Genomic DNA, 19,713 nt, shown 5'->3' with positions numbered 1-19,713 from the left:
TGAGATTTTTTTAAATGAAGATGATAGTGTTTGTTTTGGACTGTCTTCATTTTTGAATCCCTACCCTACCTCACCCTCCGTGTGTGTGTGTGTGTGTGTGTGTGTGTGTGTGAGACACTGACAATGCTGCTGGCTCTCACAAATGTACAATGACATATGGGGTTTTGACTCTGCTGCAGAACCTCTTGCTAAAGAACCCGATTGAAAGCAAAGTGCTCAGATATTTATAAAGTGCCAACCAACTGTGCCGAGCTCAAAGATTCTCCCTGCCCCTCAAAATGCCAATTAACTAATGCTGTACCCCTCCTCTAGCCCCACATCTGCCACCCCACATCCTGTTTTCACAATAAAAAAAATCTTTCTTTCATTTCAAAGTGACCTTGTTTTGACATGTAAATTTACTTATTCTAAAACTGAAAAAAAAGATCAAAATGGGAATGAAATATTTTGAAATTATCAAATCAAAATGTTTCAGTTGATTCAAACTGAGAAAAAATTCAAAGTTTTGGTTTGCAAACATTTTCAGCATTCCACATTTCATTCCAATATGGAATGGGAAAAAATTTAGAAATATTGAAAGGTCTCAATGGGAATATCATTTCCTATCCAGCCCTTATCATGAAAGTGCTTTACGAAGCAGGTCATTATCATAATTCCCATTTTACAGTTGTGGAAATTAAGGCACAGAAAGGGGAAGTGCTTTGCCTACAGTCACCCAGCAAACCAAGGTCAGACCTTTGAACAGAACCCATGTCTTATAAATCCTAGTGCCCCGTTTTAGCCACTGTACTACACTGCCCCTAAGCAGCAGTCAAAGCTGCACAGGTGTCTTCATATGGTTAAATAGTCAAGCTGATTTAAAGTTTTTTAAATTAAAAGGATTCTTATTAAAATGGCCTTTTAAAATGACTTTTGCAAAGTTGATGAGTTTCTCCACCTTGGAATTTTTTGTTTTTTGAAAAAGGTAAATAGAAACTGTAAACAAAAATGTGGACTCTTGGTTTTTCTATTTTTTTCTTTTTTGATTTTTTTCATCTTCCCTTTTAGCCTTCTTGTGCTCAAGTCAGCTCTGTGTTTGGTCTTCTTCTTTCTCTTCTTATCTATGGTCATTCATTCCTTTTCTATTTGGTTTTCTCCTTTGATTGAAATTCTTAATGCTTTTTGTTCTTCTTGCTCAATCTTCTTCAAGTTCAGATTTTTTCATGCTCATTCTTCTTCCATCTTTTTTATTTTCAATCTTTTTCTTCAAGTTTGGATTTCTTCATGTTTCTTCTTCATACTGTTCCATCTTCTTCATGCTCAATGTTCTTCTGCTGTGTTCATAGAATCATAGAATATCAGGGTTGGAAGGGACCTCAGGAGGTATCTAGTCCAACCCCCTGCTCAAAGCAGGACCACCCCCAACTAAATCATCCCTGCCAGGGCTTTGTCAAGCCAGGCCTTAAAAACTTCTAAGGAAGGAGATTCCACCACCTCCCTAGGTAACACATTCCAGTGTTTCACCACTCTCCTAGTGAAAAAGTTTTTCCTAATATCCAACCTAAACCTCCCACACTGCAACTTGAGACTGTTGCTCCTTGTTCTGTCATCTGCCACCACTGAGAATAGTCTAGATCCATCCTCTTTGGAACCCCCTTTCAGGTAGTTGAAAGCAGCTGTCAAATCCCCCCTCATTCTTCTCTTCCGCAGACTAAACTATCCCAGTTCCCTCAGCCTCTCCTCATAAGTCGTGTGTTCCAGTCCCCTAATAATTTTTGTTGCTCTCCGCTGGACATTTGCCAATTTTTCCACATCCTTCTTGTAGTGTGGGGCCCAAAACTGGACACAGTACTCCAGATGAGGCCTCTCAAATGTTGAATAGAGGGGAACGATCACATCCCTCGATCTGCTGGCAATGCCCCTACTTATACATCCCAAAATGCCATTGGCCTTCTTGGCAACAAGGGCACACTGTTGACTCATATCCAGCTTCTCGTCCACTGTAACCCCTAGGTCCTTTTCTGCAGAACTGCTGCCTAGCCATTCGGTCCCTAATCTGTAGTGGTGCGTGGGATTCTTCAGTCCTAAGTGCAGGACTTTGCACTTGTCCTTGTTGAACCTCACCAGATTTCTTTTGGCCCAATCCTCTAATTTGTCTAGGTCCCTCTGTATCCTATCCTTACCCTCCAGCGTAGCTACCTCTCCTCCCTCCCTCCTAGTGTCATCTGCAAACTTGCTCAGGGTGCAATCCACATCATCCTCCAGATCATTTATGAAGATATTGAGCAAAACCGGCCCGAGGACCGACCCTTGGGGCACTCCCCTTGATACCGGCTGCCAACTAGACATGGAGCCATTGATCACTACCTGTTGAGCCCAACAATCTAGCCAACTTTCTATCCACCTTATAGTCCATTCATCCAGCTCATACGTCTTTAACTTGCTCGCAAGAGTACTGTGGGAGATCATGTCAAAAGCTTTGCTAAAATCAAGGAACAACATGTCCACTGCTTTCCCCTCATCCACAGAGCCAGTTATCTTGTCGTAGAAGGCAATTAGATTAGTCAGGCATGACTTGCCCTTGGTGAATCCATGCTGACTGTTCCCGATCACTTTCCTCTCCTCTAAGTGCTTCAGAATTGATTCCTTGAGGACCTGCTCCATGACTTTTCCAGGGACTGAGGTGAGGCTGACTGGCCTGTAGTTCCCAGGATCCTCCTTCTTCCCTTTTTTAAAGATGGGCACTACATTAACCTTTTTCCAGTCGTCCAGGACCTCCCCCGATCGTCATGTGTTCTTTTGTTCAATATTATTATTCAAGTCTGGATTTCTTCATGCTCATTCTTCTTCTGTCTTCGTGTTCAGCATTCTTCTTCAAATTAAGATTTCTTCATGCTCATTCTTGTTCTGTCTTCATGCTCAGTTTTCTTAACTTTTGGATTTCTTAGTGCTCATGTAATCCACACACTGCCTGGGCATGGTGCTCTGTCCCATCTAGTGGCACTGAGACCACGTAGAGAGATATATAAAAAGGGTGCTCTACAGCCTTAGCTAACAGCCAGTTTGGCTTTTAGCTTATGCTGTAGAGGCTCATGCACTAACCTCCAGAGTTCCCCGGTTCGACCCCGCCTGCCGCTGCTGTCAGCATTACACTCACTCTTCATCTTGTTCTAGCTTCTTCTTGCTCAATCTTTTCTCTCATTAATGCTCCGTCATTCTTCTCCATCAATTTTGACTTTCTTTATGTTTGGTTCATATCTTCTTGGTTTTCTGTTGTCCTCACATTTGGTCTTCCTTGTCCTTGTGTTTGTTGGTGTTAGAAAAAAAAGGAGCAGGTTGACCCAGAGGTGGATTTAAGTACAGGCTTCTTTATTGTGATACTTGTTCCCCTCAACCCAATTGTTAAATAAGCACTCGCTTAGTTACAGCACACTCTTTTTATCTAAGTTAGTATGTAAACACCTACATTTGCTCCAAAACCCTTACTGAGTAATATGAACTCCCATATTATGATTATACCCGCCCCTATTTACTATTTACAGCATTATGCATATTATACAGACATTTTTACCTTGAAAATACATTTCTTTGCAGTAATTATAACCACAAGTTCCCTTATTCAGCAGTTCACAGGGGAGGGAGGAAAGAGCCATGACCCCGAGCTCATTTATGTAGCTGGGAAAGGAAGGGAGGCGGAGAAAACACCGCTCTACACAAAAAGTATCTTTTAGATCGCCACATTCCTTATGCAGCTGCGAGCTTATCTATCTCCATCAAGCTGAAGGGCAGGGCGAGGGATGACACTTTTATCTATCAAATGAAGAAATGGTGCCTGCCTGTGACTTCACTCCCTAATACCATACCAGCACACCAGCGGTTTCCCAGGTCTCTACTTAACCCTTACATATCCCAACACTTGGCACTTCTTTGTAGTCTTCTTCTTTGTGTTCATATTCAGTGGTTCTTGTTTTTCAAATTCAGGTATCTCTGCAATGGTTGATTTGCTTTTTTCATTTCTGATCTTTTTCACATTTAACCTTCTTCATCTTTTTCTTCTACTTTTCTTTGGTCATTGTATTTGGTCTTCTTCATGCTAGGCCTCCTTTTGCATGTTCTCCATTTTCCAGGAGGAGAGTGATAGTCTAAATGGTTAAAGCAGAAGCATCTGGGAATCAGGACTTCTCATTTCTATTTATAAGTCTGGAAGGAAAGTGGAATTTAGGGTTGAACTAAGAGGGCCTAGGAGTCAGGACTCCAGCATTTTATTCCTACCTTGGGTAGGTGACTAGTGTCTGTTGCTTAGAACAGTGAATCTGGAAGTTGGGACACTTGAGTTCTATTCCCAGCTGTGATTTGGTGTGGGGTTTCTGACCCTCTTTCTTAACCCTGTCTGTCAAATGACTGTCAACAGATGGCTTAGGCAGTGGTGCTATAAGGAGGGCTTTGGGATGTATGGCCACTGGGAGGCATTCATGGACAGAGGACAGTTCTCTCGGGATGGACTTCATCTGAGTAGGAAGGAAATAGACTTCTAGGATGGAGGCTGGCACAACTGATAAAGAGAGCTTTAAACTAGGAATTTGGGGGAGATGGTTGGGAGATGTCCAGGTAATCTCCACGCCAGATTTTAGCATTGAGAGGGAAGAAGATGAAGTAAGAAAGGATACAGCCATGCGTAGGAGAATGTATACAAGGAGCAAGGGCAGTGTGGATACCAGTGTAATAGGTTATACTGGAGGTAGAACGACTATGCCTAATAGGGTACAAAATGTGAGCGAGGCCAAACAGCAAAAATTAAGATGTTTGTACACCAATGCGAAGAGCCTAGGTAACAAAATGGAGGAACTAGAGCTACTGGTGCAGGAAGTGAAACCAGATATTATAGGGATAACAGAAACATGGTGGAATAGTAGTCATGACTGGACTACAGGTATTGAAGGGTATGTGCTGTTTAGGAAAGACAGAAACAAAGGTAAAGGTGGTGGAGTAGCATTGTATATCAATGATGAGGTAGAATGTAAAGAAATAAGAAGCGATGCAATGGATAAGACAGAGTCCGTCGGGGCAAAAATTACATTGGGAAAGATAACTAGTAGAGCCTCTCCTACAATAGTGCTTGGGGTGTGCTATAGACCGCCGGGATCTAATTTGGATATGGATAGAGCCCTTTTTAATATTTTTAATAAAGTAAATACTAATGGAAACTGCATGATCATGGGAGACTTTAACTTCCCAGATATGGACTGGAGGACCAGTGCTAGTAATAATAATAGGGCTCAGATTTTCCTAGATGTGATAGCTGATGGATTCCTTCATCAAGTAGTTGCTGAACCAACTAGAGGGGATGCCATTTTAGATTTGGTTTTGGTGAGTAGTGAGGACCTCATAGAAGAAATAGTTGTAGGGGATAATCTTGGTTTAAGTGATCATGAGCTAATTCAGTTCAAACTGAACGGAAAGATTAACAAAAATAAATCTGCAACTACGGTTTTTGATTTCAAAAGGGCTGACTTTCAAAAATTAAGGAAATTAGTTAGGGAAGTGGATTGGACTGAAGAATGTATGGATCTAAAGGTAGAGGAGGCCTGGGATTACTTTAAATCAAAGCTGCAGAAGCTATTGGAAGCCTGTATCCCAAGAAAGGGGAAAAAATTCATAGGCAGGAGTTGTAGACCAAGCTGGATGAGCAAGCTTCTTAGAGAGGTGATTAAGAAGAAGCAGAAAGCATACAGGGAGTGGAAGATGGGAGGGATCAGCAAGGAAAGCTACCTAATTGAGGTCAGAACATGTAGGGATAAAGTGAGACAGGCTAAAAGTCGAGTAGAGTTGGACCTTGCAAAGGGAATTAAAACCAATAGTAAAAGGTTCTATAGCCATATAAATAAGAAGAAAACTAAGAAAGAAGGAGTGGGGCCGCTAAACACTGAGGATGGAGTGAGGTTAAGGATAATCTAGGCATGGCCCAATATCTAAACAAATACTTTGCCTCAGTCTTTAATAAGGCTAAAGAGGATCTTAGGGATAATGGTAGCATGACAAATGGGAATGAGGATATGGAGGTAGATATTACCATATCTGAGGTAGAAGCGAAACTCAAACAGCTTAATGGGACTAAATCAGGGGGCCCAGATAATCTTCATCCAAGAACATTAAAGGAATTGGCACCTGAAATTGCAAGCCTATTAGCAAGAATTTTTAATGAATCTGTAAACTCAGGAGTTGTACCGAATTATTGGAGAATTGCTAATATAGTTTCTATTTTTAAGAAAGGAAAAAAAAGTGATCCGGGTAACTACAAGCCACTTAGTTTGACATCTGTAGTATGCAAGGTCCTAGAAAAAATTTTGAAGGAGAAATTAGTTAAGGACATTGAAGTCAATGGTAAATGGGACAAAATACAACATGGTTTTACAAAAGGTAGATCGTGCCAAACCAACCTGATCTCCTTCTTTGAGAAAGTAACAGATTTTTTAGATAAAGGAAACACAGTGGATCTAATTTACCTAGATTTCAGTAAGGCGTTTTATACTGTGCAACATGGGGAATTATTAGTTAAATTGGAGAAGATGGGGATCAATATGAACATCAAAAGGTGGATAAGGAATTGGTTAAAGGGGAGACTACAACGGGTCCTACTGAAAGGTGAACTGTCAGGTTGGAGGGAGGTTACCAGTGGAGTTCCTCAGGGATCAGTTTTGGGACCAATCTTATTTAATCTTTTTATTACTGACCTTGGCACAAAAAGTGGGAGTGTGCTAATAAAGTTTGCAGATGATACAAAGCTGGGAGGTATTGCCAATTCAGAGAAGGATCGGGATATTATACAGGAGGATCTGGATGACCTTGTAAACTGGAGAAATAGTAATAGGATGAAATTTAATAGTGAGAAGTGTAAGGTTATGCATTTAGGGATTAATAACAAGAATTTTAGTTATAAGTTGGGGACGCATTAATTAGAAGTAACGGAAGAGGAGAAGGACCTTGGAATATTGGTTGATCACAGGATGACTATGAGCTGCCAATGTGATATGGCTGTGAAAAAAGCTAATGCGGTTTTGGGATGCATCAGGAGAGGCATTTCCAGTAGGGATAAGGAGGTTTTAGTACCGTTATACAAGGCACTGGTGAGACCTCACCTGGAATACTGTGTACAGTTCTGGTCTCCCATGTTTAAAAAGGTTGAATTCAAACTGGAGCAGGTACAGAGAAGGGCTACGGGGATGATCCGAAGAATGGAAAACTTGTCTTATGAAAGGAGACTTAAGGAGCTTGGCTTGTTTAGCCTAACTAAAACAAGGTTGAGGGGAGATATGATTGCTCTCTATAAATATATCAGAGGGATAAATGCAGGAGAGGGAGAGGAATTATTTAACCTCAGCACCAATGTGGACACAAGAACAAATGGTTATAAACTGGCCACCAGGAAGTTTAGACTTGAAATTAGATGAAGGTTTCTAACCATCAGAGGAGTGAAGTTTTCATAGATTCATAGATACTAAGGTCAGAAGGGACCACTCTGATCATCTAGTCCGACCTCCTGCACAGCGCAGGCCACAGAATGTCACCCACCACTCCTATGAAAAACCTCACCCATGTCTGAGCTATTGAAGTCCTCAAATCATGGTTCAAAACTTCAAGGAGCAGAGAAGCCTCCCTCCAGTCAACCATGCCCCATGCTACAGAGGAAGGCAAAAAAACCTCCAGGGCCTCTCCTGGAGGAAAACTCCCTCCCGACCCCAAACATGGCAATCAGCCAAACCCTGAGCACATTGGCAAGATTCACCAGCCAGATACCCAGGAAAGAATTTTCTATAGTAAATCGATCCCATCCATCTAATATCCCATCTCAGGGGATTTGGCCTATTTACCCTGAATATTTAAAGATCAATTACTTACCAAAATCCCATTATCCCATCATACCATCTCCTCCATAAACTTATCGAGTAGAATCTTAAAACCAGATAGATCTTTTGCCCCCACTGCTTCCCTTGGAAGGTTATTCCAAAACTTCACTCCTCTGATGGTTAAAAACCTTCGTCTGATTTCAAGTCTAAACTTCCTGGTGGCCAGTTTATACCCATTTGTTCTTGTGTCCACATTGGTGCTGAGCTGAAATAATTCCTCTCCCTCTCCTATATTTATCCCTCTGATATATTTATAGAGAGCAATCATATCTCCCCTCAACCTTCTTTTAGTTAGGCTAAACAAGCCAAGCTCCTTAAGTCTCCTTTCATAAGACAAGTTTCCATTCCTCGGATCATCCGAGTAGCCCTTCTCTGTACCTGCTCCAGTTTGAATTCATCCTTTTTAAACATGGGAGACCAGAACTGCACACAGTATTCTAGGTGAGGTCTCACCAGTGCCTTGTATAACGGTACTAAAACCTCCTTATCACTACTGGAAATGCCTCTCCTGATGCATCCCAAAACCGCATTAGCTTTTTTCACAGCCGTATCACATTGGCAGCTCATAGTCATCCTATGATCAACCAATACTCCAAGGTCCTTCTCCTCTTCCGTTACTTCTAATTGATGCGTCCCCAACTTATAACTAAAATTCTTGTTATTAATCCCTAAATGCATAACCTTACACTTCTCACTATTAAATTTCATCCTATTACTATTACTCCAGTTTACAAGGTCATCCAGATCCTCCTGTATAATATCCCGATCCTTCTCCGAATTGGCAATACCTCCCAGCTTTGTATCATCTGCAAACTTTATTAGCACACTCCCACTTTTTGTGCCAAGGTCAGTAACAAAAAGATTAAATAAGATTGGTCCCAAAACCGATCCCTGAGGAACTCCACTGGTAACCTCCCTCCAACCTGACAGTTCGCCTTTCAGTAGGACCCGTTGCAGTCCCCTTTAACCAATTCCTTATCCACCTTCTGATGTTCATATTGATCCCCATCTTCTCCAATTTAACTAATAATTCCCCATGTGGCACGGTATCAAATGCCTTACTGAAATCTAGGTAAATTAGATCCACTGCATTTCCTTTCTCTAAAAAATCTGTTACTTTTTCAAAAAAGGAGATTAGGTTGGTTTGGCACGATCTACCTTTTGTAAAACCATGTTGTATTTTGTCCCATTTACCATTGACTTCAATGTCCTTAACTAATTTCTCCTTCAAAATTTTTTCCAGGACCTTGCATACTACAGAGGTCAAACTAACTGGCCTGTAGTTACCTGGATCACTTTTTTTTCCTTTCTTAAAAATAGGAACTATATTAGCAATTCTCCAATCATTCGGTACTATTCCTGAGTTTACAGATTCATTAAAAATTCTTGCTAATGGGCTTGCAATTTCAGGTGCCAATTCCTTTAATATTCTTGGATGAAGATTATCTGGGCCCCCCGATTTAGTCCCATTAAGCTGTTTCAGTTTCGCTTCTACCTCTGATATGGTAATATCTACCTCTATATCCTCCTTCCCATTTGTCATGCTACCATTATCCCCAAGATCCTCTTTAGCCTTATTAAAGACTGAGGCAAAGTATTTGTTTAGATATTGGGCCATGCCTAGATTATCTTTAACCTCCGCTCCATCCTCAGTGTTAAGCGGCCCCACTTCTTCCTTCTTAGTTTTCTTCTTATTTATATGGCTATAGAACCTTTTACTATTGGTTTTAATTCCCTTTGCAAGGTCCAACTCTACTCGACTTTTAGCCTCTCTGACTTTATCCCTACATCTTCTGACCTCAATTAGGTAGCTTTCCTTGCTGATCCCTCCCATCTTCCACTCCCTGTATGCTTTCTGCTTCTTCATAATCACCTCTCTAAGATGCTTGCTCATCCAGCTTGGTCTACAACTCCTTCCTATGAATTTTTTCCCCTTTCTTGGGATACAGGCTTCCGATAGCTTCTGCAGTTTTGATTTAAAGTAATCCCAGGCCTCAACTGCCTTTAGATCCATAAGTTCTTCAGTCCAATCCACTTCCCTAACAAATTGCCTTAATTTTTGAAAGTCAGCCCTTTTGAAATCAAAAACCCTAGTTGCAGATTCATTTTTGTTAATCCTTCCATTTAGTTTGAACTGAATTAGCTCATGATCACTTGAGCCAAGATTGTCCCCTACAACCATTTCTTCTATGAGGTCCTCGCTACTCACCAAAATTAAATCTAAAATGGCATCCCCTCTAGTCGGTTCAGCAACTACTTGATGAAGGAATCCATCACCTATCGCATCTAGGAAAATCTGAGCCCTATTATTATTACTAGCACTGGTCCTCCAGTGTATATCTGGGAAGTTAAAGTCTCCCATGATCACGCAGTTTCCATTAGTATTTACTTTATTAAAGACATTAAAAAGGGCTCTATCCATAACCAAATTAGATCCCAGAGGTCTATAGCATACCCCAAGCACTATCGCAGGAGAGGCTTTACTAGTTTTCTTCCCCAATGTAATTTTTGCCCAGACAGACTCTGTCTTATCCATTGCATCGCTTCTTATTTCTTTACATTCTAACTCATCGTTGATATACAATGCTACTCCACCCCCTTTACCTTTGTTTCTGTCTTTCCTAAAGAGCACATACCCTTCAATACCTGTAGTCCAGTCATGACTATTATTCCACCATGTTTCTGTTATCCCTATAATATCTGGTTTCACTTCCTGCACCAGTAGCTCTAGTTCCTCCATTTTGTTACCTAGACTCCTCGCATTGGTGTATAAACATCTTAATTTTTGCTGTTTGGCCTCGCTCACATTTGTACCCTATTAGGCACAGTCATTCTACAGCCAGTATAACCTATTAGACTAGTATCCACACCGCCCTCGCTCCTTATATACATTCTCCTACCCATGGCTGTATCCTTTCTTACTTCATCTTCTTCCCTCTCAATGCTAAAATCTGGCGTGGAGATTTTCTGGACATCTCCCATCCATCTCCCCCCAATTCCTAGTTTAAAGCTCTCTTTATCAGTTGTGCCAGCCTCGATCCTAGAAGTCTATTTCCTTCCCTACTCAGATGAAGTCCATCCCGAGAGAACTGACCTCTGTCCGTGAATGCCTCCCAGTGGCCATACATCCCAAAGCCCTCCTTATAGCACCACTGCCTAAGCCATCTGTTGACAGTCATAATCTTGTCACACCTTTGTTGCCCTTCTCTAGGAACAGGAAGGATCCCGCTAAAGATCACCTGAGCCTCAATTTCCTTAAGCGTCTTCCCCAGCCTAGCATAGTCTCCCTTGATACTTTCCAGCGAGAATCTGGCTGTATCATTTGTTCCCACATGAAGGATAATTAGGGGATTCTTTCCCGCTCCCTTGAGGATCCTTTTCAACCTCAGGTGTACATCCCGTATCTTAGCACCCGGAAGACAGCACACCCTTCTATTCTCAGGATCAGCTCTAGTTACAGGCCTGTCTATTCTTCTCAATAAAGAGTCCCCGATCACATAGACCTGCCTTTTCCTGGTGACAGTGCTATTCTCCAGTCTCTCCCCTGTTCCCTCTGGCTGCAAGTTCTTTCCATTCCTATTTTCCCTTACAATTCTCTTCAACCCATCCTGTATCCTCCTGGGGCTCATATTTGGTGTACTCTCCCTTGACTCTTCCCCTTTTTCTATAGGGCTAGCCTCTCTTCTCTTCTTCCTTACCCTTCCACCTTCAGCGACTACCTGCTGAGCCCCTTCATTTTCCAACTCTGCAAACCTGTTCCTAAGCTCTATTTCTCCTTCACTAGCCCGTCTTTTCCTCTGCCTGGTTCTTTGAGTCACATGTTTCCACTGACCACTTTCCTCATCCAGTCTCTCCTCAAAATTCCCCAGCCCTGCTTCCATCCGTGAGTCTGAGCTTTTCCCTTCAGATACCTCATATCTTTGCTCCATCATCTGCTCAAACCCCTTCCTAAACTCAACCAGACTTTCCACCTGCATCTCCAAACCTCGGATCTTTTCCTCCATCAGCTCTATCAGACGGCATTTCATGCAGACAAAACTCTTACCGGTTCCCCCCTCCAGGATCATGTACATACCACAGCTTCCACATCCAGTCATCCTCAATGTGTCTTTCACTGCAGGAGTCACTCCCACAGCTTCCTCTGTATCTGTCATCTCCTTCCCACCTAAATCCTGTTAATCTGGGAAACACAAGCCACACCAAAAAGACCACCCCCCCAGCAAAAGCAAACCCCAAACAAGCACAATCCAAACCCCCCTTACAAACTCCCACTCAAACTCCCCTGTTTAGAGCTCTGTTTGCTAGCTCCTGTGCCGCTGCAGCTGTCTGTTTTGGAATAGCCTTCCAAGGGAAGCAGTGGGGGCAAAAGATCTATCTGGTTTTAAGATTCTACTTGATAAGTTTATGGAGGAGATGGTATGATGGGATAATGTGATTTTGGTAATTAATTCATCACATCACAGAATATCAGGGTTGGAAGGGACCTCAGGAGGTCATCTAGTCCAACTCCCTGCTCAAAGCAGGACCAATCTCCAACTAAATCATCCCAGCCAGGGCTTTGTCAAGCCTGACCTTAAACCTCAAAGGAAGGAGATTCCACCACCTCCCTAGGTAACTCATTCCAGTGCTTCACCTCCCTCCTAGTCAAATTTTTTTCCTAATAATAGGCCTAATCCCCTGAGATGGGATATTAGATGGATGGGATCTGAGTTACCCAGGAAAGAATTTTCTGTAATATCTGGCTGGTGAATCTTGCCCATATGCTCAGGGTTTAGCTGATTGCCATATTTGGGGTCGGGAAGGAATTTTCCTCCAGGGCAGATTGGAAGAGGCCCTGGAGGTTTTTCGCCTTCCTCTGTAGCATGGGGCACGGGTCACTTGCTGGAGGATTCTCTGCTCCTTGAAGTCTTTAAACCACGATTTGAGGACTTCAATAGCTCAGACATAGGTGAGGTTTTTTGTAGGAGCGGGTGGGTGAGATTCTGTGTCCTGCGTTGTGCAGGAGGTCGGACTAGATGATCAGAATGGTCCCTTCTGACCTTAGTATCTATGAATCTAACCCACAATCTGTTGCTTTTAGGTCTTTGCAGAGCAAGTTTCTGTGGGAAAGAATTCATTACGGTCTTCATGCAAAACTATGTCCAAAGTGTCAGAGCAGATTGCAAGCTGTTTATCACTGGTTACCATGCCTCCACTACGGTTACTGTGACAGTGAACAAGGGTACGTTCCGGAGAATGACACCTGTTGGAGAAGGACAGACAGTGACCGTGCAGATCCCAGCCTCTGTAGAGATGTTTGGGAGCCAAACATTTGATAGCACCATCCTCATTCAGGCTGACAAAAACATCTCTGTCCTGTCTGTTAACTCAAAGCCCAATTCCATCGATACCACTGTAGTGTATCCCATTGAGAAGCTGGGTACTGTATATTACATTGTAACTCCATCTGGCAAAAATTCAGGCAACAAAGAGTTTGCTGTCATAGCAGGGCAGGCTCCCACTACAGTTGATATTTATTTGAAGGGGGCTGTAATTTTCAAACGCTGGATCTATGCTGCTGGGAGTAAACTCACGGTTCCCCTCGCTCCCTACCAAGCCTTGCAACTGCAAAGCTCTGCTGATTTATCTGGCACCAAAATCGAGTCTCAGGAAGATGTGGCCGTCTTGACTGGGCACAGCTGTGTTGACCAAAACACCTACTGTGATCACGCTGTCGAGCAGCTCCTGCCTGTCTCCAGCTGGGGCAGCACATACATCGTCCCTCCTCTGTCCTTCCAAGCCAAGTTTGACATTGCGTACATTGTCGCCTCCCAAAACACTCGCATTGACTATCAGTCAGGGCCCACACGAGATTCTTGCAACATATTGGCTGGGCAGGTTGTTGAATTTCAAGTCCAAGTCTCTCACCCACTTTACATCTCTGCTAGCACCAGCATCCAGGTTCTTCTCTTCTTCACTGGTGCTAAAAATGGGAAATCCACATATGACCCGTTCCTCATCAACATCCCACCCGTCACGAACTACTGCCAGTCCTACCACACTGATGAGGTGAAGGAGTTTGAGAACCATGTGCTGATCATAGTCAAGAGCTCAGAGTCCAGCAGGATCATGTCTGATCAGAAAGCCATAGGAAATGTCCAGTGGAGGCAGATCCCTGGCATGGAGTATTCTTGGGGAGAGTACAGCTTTGGCATAGGGATTAGTACCCATTCCATACAGCACCCGAGCTCGCCCTTCAGTCTGCTGAGCTTTGGAGGGAGAATGCACAGTGGATATGGCTCATCTGGCCTTTGTGCATGCAGTAAGTAATTTCTGTGTTTCTATAATTCCTAGGCAGTAAGTAAGTTTTGTGTGTGTTTATTATCCAGGCAACACCCCACTCCCCAACAACTGCATAGGATGGGAGATGACAACAAATATACACAAAGAGGCTGTACACAGCTTGAGATCCAACTTTGTCTCTTTTGTTACAAGTCTCCCTCATCCTGAACAGAGACACCTAGTGGCTGAAAAATGCAGTGCAAACAAACAAATCATCCTGCCAATACATGGCATAAATGAGTTCTTGTATAACTGGCTGGTTGAATCATTCTAGGTAACCCAACCCTGTCCTGCAGCATTGTTCAATGCAGGAAGAAAGAGATGTGTCAGATTGTAGATGGCCGCCCGGTGTGTGTGGCTGAGTCAGAATCCATCTGCTGGGCTCAGGGAGACCCACATTATCACACTTTCGATGGGCGGAATTTCGACTTCATGGGCACCTGCACCTACACCATCGCCAAGACCTGCGGCTCAGACTCAACTCTCCCGTCATTCAGTGTCAAGGCCAAGAACGACAACAGGGGCAACACGCGTGTCTCCTATGTTGGTTATGTGATGGTTGAAGTCTATAATGTCACTGTCTCAGTGGTCAGATATGAGACTGGGTTTGTGAGGGTAAGAGAGCAACGTGAATAAATACTGATACTTTGTTTTCTGCTTATGATTGAAGGGTAGATTTGGTGATGCTAACATAAAATCGCATTTGCTAGAGGCAGCTGCTGGAAAGTTTTACTACAGAGATTCACACTTGTACTTCAGATTTGAACAAAAACTCACTGCTATTCCAGCCTCCCTTCCCCTTCATCTCCCCTTCCTTTTTCCTCTTCATCTCTGCTAATGCCCTTCAGTCCTGACTCACAGCCCCCTGCTACTCCAACCCTGGGCTCCCCTCATACAAAGCTCTGCCAGTGCCTCTCAGTCTCAACTCAGTCCCCGAGCAACTCCAGCCCTGGGCTCCCCATATACACACAGATCTGCTGGTGATCATCAATCCAGACCCACCGTCTCCCCCTGCAGCACTATCTCAGCCCTAGGCTACTCCCACAGTCCCTACATACATACAGCTTTACTATCCCAGCTCTGGGATCCCCTCCGTCTGACAATTCTGCTCATGTAACTTTCAGCAGAGCATGTCAAGCTACATGGTGGCTTTATATAGAAAACTCTGTGTCTGAGATTTCCAAGGATGACTTGAGTATGTAACTACATTGCAATTAATGGGAGCTGTGTGGCTAAATCCCCTAGCTAACCTTGCAAATCTCAACCTAGTATTATTTGAACTGCAGTGGCACATAGCAGCCTCAGTGCAGGGCCAGTAAGTCCCTCACTGTGCCAGATTCCTTTGGGTAATGCACCCAGAACAATGTCTGTTTCTTGTGGTTCCCTTCCCAGGTGAATGACCAGCGCTCCCGCCTGCCCATCTCCCTGCTTGAGGGGAAGCTGAAGGTGTATCAGAGTGGAGGTTCTGTGGTCATTGAGACTGACTTCTCCCTGAGGGTCTCCTATGACTGGAACAGCTACCTGGTGGTGCGGCTCTCCAGCAGCTTCTCGGAGACCATGTGTGGCCTTTGTGGCAACTACAACGGGGACCCTGGGGACGACTTTGCTACCCCAGCCGGGGCACTGGCTGCCAACTCCGTGGAGTTCGAGAAGAGCTGGAAGGTGGAGGATTGGGACAGGTTCTGCTGGGATGACTGCCATGGGGAGTGCAAGAGCTGCTCCCCAGAGCTGGTCAGCAGGTACAAAGCTGAGCCCTTCTGCGGCTGGATCACCAAAGAGGTGAGTGGCCCCTTCAGCCGGTGCCACTCCATGATCGACCCCAAAAACTACCTGGACAACTGCGTCTATGATTTGTGCATGAACGATGGCCTCAAGGAAATGCTGTGCCGGGCACTGACAACCTACGCTGATGCCTGCCGGAGAAAGAGGGTGGCCATCTCCGAGTGGAGGATACCCACAGGGTGCTGTGAGTATATCCAGGGTGACAAAGAGGTGATGGCTCATGACCTAAAGACAGGAGGTTTTAGTAGCTGAGTTTGAAGTCAATGGCAAAATGAGAACAGGTCCCCAAGAGATCTAAAGAGATTTGTAGAACTGAGTGTAAATATCATAGAGGCTCTGAGATATCATGGATGTGGTAGGACTGCACAGATAGATGTTTAAGTGCCTTTGGAACATCACAATGAGAATTGATCTCTCTGTATCATACCTCAGTGGTCCCCAGTTGGCTTCTTTTGAATATCTCTGTCTTCTTTTAATACTTGTGCTGTTTGTTAGGCACCTATAAACTAATGATAATGAGACAGTTCCTTCCCGGTTGAAATCGGCATGACTTCTTTGACTTTAGCAGAGGTTCTGGCCTCACCCTTGGAATTTGAAAAATGGCCAGTGCAAATAATGTAAAGAAGCAGGGGAGGCTGAATGAGAAGGAAACAGTCAAAGGTGTGCCTGTGCATAGCTTGGCGAACGGATGACTCAAGCCATGTCTATGCCTGAAACATTTGCCGGTATAATAACAGCAGTTAGGACTGTGATTCTCTGAGACATTTTTATACTGGCAAAAAACCCTAGTGTAGATGCAATTATACTGGCAAACATAGGAACCCAGGACTGGAAGGGACCTCTTGGATCATTGCGTTCACTCCCTCCTGTTGCAGCCATCCCATCATACAATCCCGTTCATAATTTTATCACGCTCCATCTTCAAATTAGGTCGGTCCTTCACCCAACTGCTCCTACTGCAAATCTGTTCCAGAACTTCACTCTGCTCTGATGATTAGAAACCTTCTAATTTCAAGTGTAAACTGGCTCATGGCCAGTTTTGCCTCCTTTGTTCTTGTACCAATGTTGTCCTTTCATTAAAATACCTTTTCTTCCTCCCTGGTGTTCCCCTCCATGTATTTATGGAAAGCAATCACATCACAGGCACCGACTTCCTGAGTTCCCCGGGGGTTCTTGACCCCCACTCCGCTCCAGGCCCTGCCCCCTCCATTCTTCCCCCAAACCTCCACCCTGCCCTGCCTCTTTCTGCCCGTTTCTCCCCCTCCTCCACAGCACCTCCTGCATGCCGCTGAAGAGTTGATCACTGGTGGGCGGGAGGCACTGGGTGGAGAGGGAGGAGCTGATCAATAGGGCTGTCGGTGGGTGCTGAGCACCGGCTACTTTTTTCCCACGGATGCTCCAGCCCCGGAGCACCCATGGAGTAGCGCCTGATCCTCTCCTTTGCTAGGTTAAATAAGCGAACCTCTTTTAGTCTACTCTCTTAAAATAGGCCTTCCATTCCCCATATCATCCTACTAGCTCTTCACTGCACCTACCCATGTCTGATTTGATCTTTCTTGAACATGGGTGACTATAGCTGGACCCAGGACCCACCAAAGAACTTTTGCCATCATAGCTTAATTCATCTGGGGAAATGGTATGAGCTATATCAGCATAAGGACTCTTTCGCTGGTATAAACAGTATCCCCACTAGGAAAGTTTGCTGGTATTGCTATACCAGCATACCCTTTCTCGTGTAGACTAGGGATAAGCGGTGGACGAAATAACCCTCTCAGAAAATCTGAGGTGAGGAAGTAGGTAGGGGAAATGTTCATGGTAGTCCCAGTGGGTATGTCTAACAGTAATGGGACAAGACGGAGCGAAGGGAAAATGAAGAAGTCTGTCAGCCTACAGAATTATCTTCTTGAGAGGATTGGTGGGAGCCTCATTACTTCAGTCTTTTAAAGCTAGACTGACAAAGCCATGGACTGAAGGTGATGGGGCCGTGACATCTCTAGTTCTATGGGTCAGAGTTCACTGTAGGTTCAGGAGTATCATTAGGGTCTGCTATGATGCAGAATTTCCAGCTGGGCCCCCTCAGACCTGTGCTAAACTGTTTAATACTACAGGGGAGCGATATTCCCAGTGACCTCAGTGTCCTGTCCTTTTGACAGCTCTGCCCTGCCCAGTGAATAGCCAGTATAAGGCTTGCGGCTCTGCCTGTCCTGCCACCTGCAATGACCAAGCGACCCCTAACAACTGCTCCTTGCCCTGCGTGGAGACCTGCCAGTGCAACGAGGGCTTCGTGCTGGATGCTGGGAAATGCATCCCCAAGGCTGGATGTGGGTGCGAGTTTCAGGGGCGTCTGTATTCTCTCGGAGAGCAATTCTGGGGGGAAAGCACCTGCACAAGACAGTGCCTCTGTGACCCACAAACCAAGCAAGTGAACTGCCAGGCCACTGGATGCAGGACTGGGGAGCAGTGCCGGGTAGAGAATGGTATCCAGAACTGCTACCCCAACAGCTACGAAACCTGCTCAGCTTCGGGGGATCCTCACTACATCAGCTTTGACAGGAAGAAGTTTGACTTCCAGGGCACCTGCCTGTTTCAGTTCGCCGGGCTGTGCAACAAAAGCCAGGACCTGGTGGATTTCCAGGTCCTAGTTCAGAACGACCATCGGGGCAGCCAAGTCGTGTCCTTCACCAAAGTTGTGCAGGTCAAAGTCTATGAGGTCGACATTGTGATCAGCAGGGAAAACCCTGGAAGGGTCGTGGTGAGCTTATCAAATCTTTCTATCCTTTCTTGGTCAGTCATCAGACCTGTCTTCCTTTACCATGTTCAGTCACCGAACCTTCTTTCTTTCCTGTGGTCAGCCATCATTTTCTTCTTTCCTGAGTTCGCTCATTTTATCTTTTCTTTTACCCAGGACACTGTGATTAGATGTTTAATTCAACCATATTTTCAACACAGAATGAAATTTCTGATGTATATTTTGGACTTCAGGTGACTGACGGTTTTCATATCTAACCTTTTTTGGTAAAAAGTGCAGGTTTGGCAACAAGAAAACACTTTGTGAATTTGTGTCAGTTTCACCAAATTGTTTTAATTGGAAAGAACCCTTTAAAAAAAATCCAAACCATTCAAATGTTCCGTTTTGGCATTTTAAAACAAAAATTCAGTTCAAAATGACTTTTAATTTCAAATTTTCCTTTAATTTTATTTTTTAAAACTATCATAAAGACAAGACAAACTTGAAATTCAACCAAAAGATTTTGTTTTGGGTCAAATGGAAAGTTTAGTCTCCCCCCATATTTGCTTTTTCATTCACTGAAAATTCTGGAACCTTTCATTTCAGTTCAATGTGTTTTTTGGGGGGGTGGGGGGGTTGGAATTGCCAGCAAACTGAAAACCCCGTTATTCTCCCAGCTATAATTTGGAGCTGTCTGGAGCTGCATCCAGCATTGCTAGGACAATGCCCACATCTGCCTCTCTCTCAGTGCTAGGGTTGCCAACTTTCTTATTTCTGAAAACTGGATCCTCTTCCCCGTCTCTTCCTCCGAGGCCCCATCTCCCATTTGCTCCTCTTTCCCCTCTCCCCCCATCACTCACTGCTCTCCCCCCTCAACACCTGGGTGAGCAGCCCCAAGGGACTTGCAAACCCCATCTCCAGCAGGCTGCCTGGCAGTGCAGGTCAGAAGGGCGCTGTAGCCACCCAGGGGACTACGAGGAAGCCCTCCTGCACAGCAGC

The 19,713-nt window shown here is 44.2% G+C and overlaps 1 protein-coding gene across 1 annotated transcript in view; it reads left to right on the top strand.

Moving 5' to 3' along the window:
- Positions 1–3,680: 3,680 nt before the first annotated feature.
- Positions 3,681–19,713, top strand: part of LOC119847607 (IgGFc-binding protein-like) — a 43,010-nt gene continuing 26,977 nt past the window's right edge. Inside the window, 5 exon segments of the mRNA XM_043502311.1 lie at positions 3,681–4,256; positions 12,964–14,184; positions 14,479–14,819; positions 15,597–16,170; positions 18,140–18,897. Coding sequence (XP_043358246.1) covers positions 13,011–14,184; positions 14,479–14,819; positions 15,597–16,170; positions 18,140–18,897 — 2,847 coding nt within the window. The 5' untranslated portion in view covers positions 3,681–4,256; positions 12,964–13,010.

This window comes from Dermochelys coriacea, chromosome 24 (assembly GCF_009764565.3).
Source record: "Dermochelys coriacea isolate rDerCor1 chromosome 24, rDerCor1.pri.v4, whole genome shotgun sequence".
Taxonomy (NCBI): Eukaryota; Metazoa; Chordata; order Testudines; family Dermochelyidae; genus Dermochelys; species Dermochelys coriacea.
Note: the sequence above shows the minus strand (reverse complement) of the source record. Positions and strands in the feature narration are given on the sequence as shown.